This window comes from Mus caroli, chromosome 5 (genome assembly GCF_900094665.2).
Source record: "Mus caroli chromosome 5, CAROLI_EIJ_v1.1, whole genome shotgun sequence".
In the NCBI taxonomy this organism is placed as follows: domain Eukaryota; kingdom Metazoa; phylum Chordata; class Mammalia; order Rodentia; family Muridae; genus Mus; species Mus caroli.
Window position 1 is genome coordinate 108,180,648 of NC_034574.1, and position 6,562 is coordinate 108,187,209.

General features: G+C 49.3%; 1 protein-coding gene across 4 annotated transcripts in view; it reads right to left on the bottom strand.

The window, feature by feature from the left end:
• Positions 1-595: 595 nt before the first annotated feature.
• Positions 596-6,562, bottom strand: part of Rnf10 (ring finger protein 10) — a 32,167-nt gene continuing 26,200 nt past the window's right edge. For 2 of the 4 annotated variants that reach the window (XM_021161828.2, XM_021161827.2), the window contains exons 11-17: positions 6,103-6,220; positions 5,818-5,919; positions 4,791-4,946; positions 2,879-2,979; positions 1,483-1,540; positions 1,242-1,400; positions 596-884 (exon numbers count right to left, since the gene is read on the bottom strand). In XM_021161828.2, the coding sequence (XP_021017487.1) occupies positions 811-884; positions 1,242-1,400; positions 1,483-1,540; positions 2,879-2,979; positions 4,791-4,946; positions 5,818-5,919; positions 6,103-6,220 (768 nt within the window). In that variant the 3' untranslated portion in view covers positions 596-810. Of the gene's footprint in view, positions 888-1,241; positions 1,401-1,482; positions 1,541-2,878; positions 2,980-4,790; positions 4,947-5,817; positions 5,920-6,102; positions 6,221-6,562 lie in introns of all 4 variants that reach the window. The other 2 variants (XM_021161825.1, XM_021161826.2) reach the window with 2 other exon arrangements.

Sequence of the window (6,562 nt, forward strand, 5' to 3'; positions counted from 1 at the left end):
ATCTAGTTCAGCACTGTGTCCTAGGACTGCAAATAGCAGGGGATCTTGGCTCAGGTGCCTTTCAGCAGGCCCCAGTGAGGCATGAGTGTACTCCTGGCCTTGGGAGGTGGGCTGCTGTGAATGAGAACAGCTCCCAGCTGGAAGGATTGGGAGGTGCAGCCTTGTTGAAAGTGTCCTGGGTAGCTCTCTCTGCCTGCCTGTCGGATGGTTTACAACTGACTGTCGCCTTTTAACAACGGGCACTTAAACAAGTTAAGCTCAGCTTCCAGCTCCTACACAGGCTCACAAGCAAATGTAGAGTGACTCCAGTTGCAGGGACCAACAGACAGGCATGCAAACACCTTTTCGGAGGCCTTTAAGAAAAAGGGGCTGTGAAAGGGCCAAACCTCTCTTGGTAAGAAGGGGAATCAACAGGCACAGCCTCCCCCTCACATTTCGGGTGACTGCCTGTGGCACAGCCACTTCCCAGGAGAAAAACCTGCAGCAGAGCAGTGCTGTCCCACTGGATGAAGACTACTCCAAGCTCACTTTGGGTTGAGAAAATTAACATCACAAGGGTTAAGGTACAAATGAATATGCTTGTCGGGAAGGCGGCTCATGTTGAGTGTCAATACTTTATTCTGGTGTAAAGAGGGGAAGCTGGAAAATACACTGTATTTAAAATTTTCTTGGTTCCCCCTCACTTTGTGGAAAGCCCCTCCCCCCGCCCCAAGCTAATCAATCTGTTCAAACTCAAATACTTAAAAATTACAGCAGCAAAACAAAAGCACAGAGAGGAAACCCGATGGAGAAGGCGCCTGGGCAATAGTGTCACTTGGTGTGGACGACCGAGGTGCTGAACAGCAACTTCTGCTTCTGTCTCTTCCTTTTCTTCCCTCCTCTGTCTTCTGAGGGGAAACAGCGAGAGTGCACTTAGACAAGGGTAGGCACATGTACTGTGGGCACTGAGGTGAAATGGCTAGAGATGGGCTGATTCCCGGCACCCATAGGGAAGCTCACTGCCATCTGCAGCTCCAGTTCAGGAGATTTGATCCCTTTGAGCTCCAAAACATCAAACATGCACATGGTACGCACACATAATAAAAGAGTTCCTCAGAAGTCCACTTCTGGACCTTAAGAATTCACCTAGGGTGGACAATAAGCCCCGTGCTGACACTTGGTACCTGCCACTGACCCGGGCAGGAACGGCAGCACACGTGGCTAAGCCTGAGCTCTGAGCTGAGTGAGTTTCCGGCCCTTACCAGAGAGGGGGTCTGAAGTAGCTGGTGTGTCCAATTTCATGAAGGCTGCTTCGATAGCTTGGCTGAAGGAATTTTGGAAACTGGGCACAGGAACACGGTCAGAATTGTCACTCTCCCCATCGCTGTCCACAGGGGCAGGAGGAACCAAGCTATTGTCATCTGAAAAGGGCAGTGTTAAAATTGTAACCCTTGTATTGAGAGGGGTTGTTCAGATCTGCCTTTGCCGTCTGCCCGCTCTCACCTTTCTTTGGAGCAGTTTTGGGCCACCCGTCTGCTTTTGCTTTGCCAACCCTCAGCATCTGCCAAGCGGGACAGAAGGAAGAATGTAAGTGCCACCACAGCGCTTCACAGAACTGTCTACAGGCCTCTGTACCGTCGGTCATGGACATGACAGAGGGCTGTGGAAGAGCTTTCCTCAGCCATGAGTCAGGAACCCCTGCTCTGATGGTCGGTTTTCCCTGCCCTTCTTGGAGCACCTAAGTACATCAGCCAGCTGGGTATGGTGCTTGCTTCACACCAAGAACCACAGAATTGGGGAGGCTGAGGCAGGAGGATTGCCTACAATTCAAAACCAGTCAGGGCAATGTGAGTCTTAGGATAATATGGGGCATAGAGACCTCAAGCATATACCGTGTCCCCCAGGGGTTTTGTCTGTTTGACTGATTGCTTTGTTTTAACCCTCTGGGAGTAAGGAAAGAACAGAGTTCCTTGCATAGCCCAGGCTGACCAGACTCACTCTGTGGACCAGACTGGCTTCAAACTCACAAAAATCTGTCTGGTTCTGCCTCCTGAGTGCTGGGGTTAAAGGTGTTTACCACAAGTAGCATACCTTCTAGTTTTAAAAGCCATGCATATACTGAGCCTCCTGCTCTGAAAACCCTACAGTGCTTTTTTGCACACTCATGCACGCACATATTGCCTTTCAGGTGCAGTCATAAGCCGTGGCACAGTTATTTTCTGTACATATGGTAAATCCGAACAGTCCCTCTGCCTTTACAAGAACTGCCTTCATTTCACACGATCAAAGCCAGCTCTACTGTATTTCGTTTGCTAATGTGCCCCACAGCACCTACCAGAATTTGTTCTCCTGATTTGTAGCCTGGGTAGGCATGGGCTACTACACTAAAAAGTACATGACTTCTCCACCCCACCCCACCCCGCACAGAATTCAAGCAAGCCTGCCTGACCCTGACACCTGTGTCCCAAAGTGAGACACATTATTCGAGATGAAGTGTGCTGTGCTAAGAGGTGCTAGCTTCACAGGGTAACCTATTCTGGTTGAAGTTCTTCTATTTTTGGGACAGGGTCTTCTGTATCCTGGCTTGGCTTGAATTCCTCATCCTCTGATCACCACTCAAGTGCTGGGATTTCAGGCCTGCACTTACCTTTCTTTATCTTTCACTGTGGTCATTTTATAAGATTTTAGTGATCTTAAATAATTAAAACTACTTGAATTCTCAACTACTTCCATGAGCTCTGTCCTGAGCCAATCTCTCAGCACTGTGCATGTGGTGGTGGTGTGGGTGATGCACTGGCTCTGGCTGCCTCTCCAACATGCAGCCAGCTCTCACAGCTGCACTAGGTTCCCAGACAGCAGCAGAGCTCCCATGAGCTGCTTTCTCAAGCAAAAGATTTACCTGGGCAAAGGATAGGAAGGGAGAGTCGTCTTCCAGACTCCCAACGCAGAAGGAGGGACTGCCCTGACTGGCAGTGGGTGACAGAGGGGTCAGCAGAAAGTCTGAAAGGAAATCAGAAACCTGGTTACGTAAGTATCCTTTTAATGAGAAACAACCATGAGAGCCAGGCATGTTGGCCCTTGCCTGCGACCACTCTGGCAATATAGTGAGGTGTAGACCGGTCTTCTGAGTGAGCCTTTGCCTCAGAGAGGAGGGGGAAGAGGTGGGGAGGTGAACAGAATCAGGTATGGATAACTGCCATAACCTCCCCAAAGAAAAAGTAAGCCTTGGTTCAAATATTAATCCTGCCCTGCTCTTATTCCAGAGCACTAGGCATTGCCTACACCAGTGAACGCAGACAAGAGGCTTCTCAAAGCTCCTTTAACACTGGCATGCAACCACGGCCAGACAGCCCTTTCCTTAGGAAATGCTACACCCCTCACAAAGGCTGGCTCGTAACTATTGTAATCCTAGTACTTGGGAGGCTGAGGCAGGTGCACCAGTGAGTTCACAGCCAGTGATATAGCAAGACTGTCTAAGAAATAAAAACTAAAAGGCTTGCTAGCTCTCCAAGCTGAGATGTTTGCTGTGGACTGGTTTTATGTGGACGGACAACTTCAGACAAAACATCCAGATCACTGTTGTGGCCATGATGCCCTGGCAGTCAGGACTGAAGACACACACCAAGTCAGTCTTCCTCTACAGAGTCCTCGGGAGCAGTCCATCCTCTCTCACCTACAGCTGATGCATCCCACACATCAGGCACTGCTGCAGGCACTGCTAGGCCGTGGGCACCGGGCAGTGGGCACCTTGTCTCTTTCCTAGTAGCAGGTCCTTCCACACCACACCCACCCAATGCTACTCGACACTTTCACTCTGAGAACTAAACTATTCTTGCCTTAGAAATCCACAATTGCCAATCTAAACCTAGCACGAGCACTCTGACCCACAGTGTACCCAGGGCTCCACAGCATCCTTTCACGAAGCAGCTTCCTTCCCAGCTCAGTGGGGAAACATCATGGTTACAGTCTCTAAGAACCATGGTCTAGCCCCCATTCCTGCCACTGAAGCTCCTGTAGATCATCAGTCTCAGGTCTGTGCTGACTAGTTTCTTATGTCAACTTTACACAAACGAAGGTCATCTATGAAGAAAGACTCTTAATTCCGTCGGGAAAAGGCCTCCGTAGGACTGGCCTGCCCGTAGGCAAGTCTGCAGGGCTGTTCTTCACTGATGACTGATGTCCAAGGCCCAGCATACCTAAGCAATGGTCCATGCCCAACCTATAAAATTTTAATTAAGCCATTTCCCTACCATGTACTCAGTAAGTCTGACTTTTACAATCAATATTACGAAAGGACATTATAAACATTAAACATGGGAATCAGAAAAGAGAAAACAGAACAGATGGGTCAGAAAAATGATGCAGGCTTTACGAAGCCACAAGATCTAAGAAGTCAGAAGCAAACCTAAGAATTAATGTAGCTTAGGACTAACTCTAAAAGTCTTTCACTTAAATACTGCAATGTGCCAGGTTGGTTAGAGCTGTGAATTTAGACACTAAAGTTTGCTTACGATGGTCAAGGCCCATGGCTAAGAGCACTCATGCTTTTTGCAGACTGACTTGAGTTTGGTTCCCAGCATCCATTAACTCCAATTCCGGACTGGACACTCTTCTGACCTCTAGAGCACCAGGCATGTATGTGGTACACACATATACATACACCAGGCATGTATGTGGTACACACATATACATACACCAGGCATGTATGTGGTACACATATATACATACAGGCAAAAAACTCTTAACACATAAAATTTAAAAATTAAATTAGAGCTCTAAATAGTAGAATCCATCACATATCAACTACTTACCTGCATGGGAGCTTGGACTTCTGCTCAGAGGAGACAGGGATAGGGCCCCATGGCCCTCAGTGCTGGTGGGACCCAAAGCAGAATCAGAGGGACAGGTATAGGAATTGAAGGCCGGAAACTGCTGCAGGTTCTCGAGGGGAATGTGGACCTCAGGATCTGCAAAGCAAAGGCAATGGAGGTCCATGTACACAGCTGGTCAGAGCTGCTCTAATGGCCTGGGAGACAAATGACTATCAGGCTGTCTCTGCTTTACTCTACAGTAATCCCGACAGGAGGCCCAGGCAGTAAGAGCAGCCTAAGCTATGTCAGGATCCTCCCCTCCAAAGACTGGATGCTGCGCAAACCTTTATACCTTCACCTCTGGGGGGTAGGCAGTTCAAGGTCAGCCAGGCCTAACTGAGCTACTGTCTCACAAACTTCTCTTGAGACATCTGTTTTTTTCAGAGTTAGGGTGTGTGTCGGCCACAGAGTTGTAGAAGCTGAAGCACATCCTCACTCCTCGGTCACCAGAGCAAGCTGTGCTGACCACTCTAATGGACAGAAGCAGGGAGCCAGGTCCTTCCAGCCAGCACTCACATCCTTGCTGTCTTCTGACTCTCTTCCCATGTCTCCTCAGGCAGCCCACAGTGGGCATGAGCTCGCTCTGAGCCTGGAGTGGCCTCTGATTCTCATCTGACAGGCCCAGGATCCAGTCACACTGATCCCCTGGATCTAATGACTGGTTTGGAGTCAAATCAGAAACTGTTCCCAGCTCAGCAGAGCGGTCTCTCTTCTTCCCTCTCCCTCTCCCTCTTCCTCTCTCTCTCTCTCTCACGCCTGAATCCTGCATGTGCCCCTGCCCTCCTATGAGCAGGTCAGGTTTATCTGAGACAGTCAGCAGTTAGAGACTTCCCTACCATGGAACAGTTCATTATCACCTTTACTACCTTACCCCGGAAGAATGGAAACCACTGGCAGGGCGCAGGCAGGCAAGGGGCCACATAGACTCCCACAAGGCAAAGTAAGCAGCCGTGAGCTCTGAACTTACACCTGCCCTGTCTCTTGTTCTCCTCCATCTCAATTCTGCGCTCTCGGCGACGCTCCTCGCGAGCCTTCTTTTGGCGCTGACGCTTCCTTTTCTCAATGTCGTCTGTGGGTTGGTCAAGTTGTAAGAAAGACAGATCAGCCGCCGTTAACTCTCCCTAGATGACCACAGCTAAGCCAGCGAGACAGCAGACCAGATGGATGGATGCATCCCGTGTCTCAGCATACAGCTCAAGCCCCACCTCCCACACTGGGTTCTGAGCAGAGAAGGACAATGGGCTTTTCTCACCTGAGAACATCTCTAGGGTTTCCTTAGAGACCACAGGAGGCTGCAGAGCCAGTTCACAGATGCTGAACTCACAGGTGAGTGGCAAGTGAGAGAGATACCTATGACGCTGCCGAACATCCTACAAACAGAACCAATGCTCAACTACTTGAGAACAAAGGATCCCAACACACACACCCAGCACCAGAACTAAATGGACAGCGCTGCTGCCACTGCTCTATAGAAAGCCAGACCCTACGTGCAGCCTGCATTAAGACATCCACCAGGGCTGGTGAGATGGCTCAGTGGGTAAGAGCACCTGACTGCTCTTGCGAAGGTCCAAAGTTCAAATCCCAGCAACCACATGGTGGCTCACAACCATCCGTAATGAGATCTGACTCCCTCTTCTGGAGTGTCTGAAGACAGCTACAGTGTACTTACATATAATAAAAATAAATAAATCTTTAAAAAAAAAAAAAAGGGC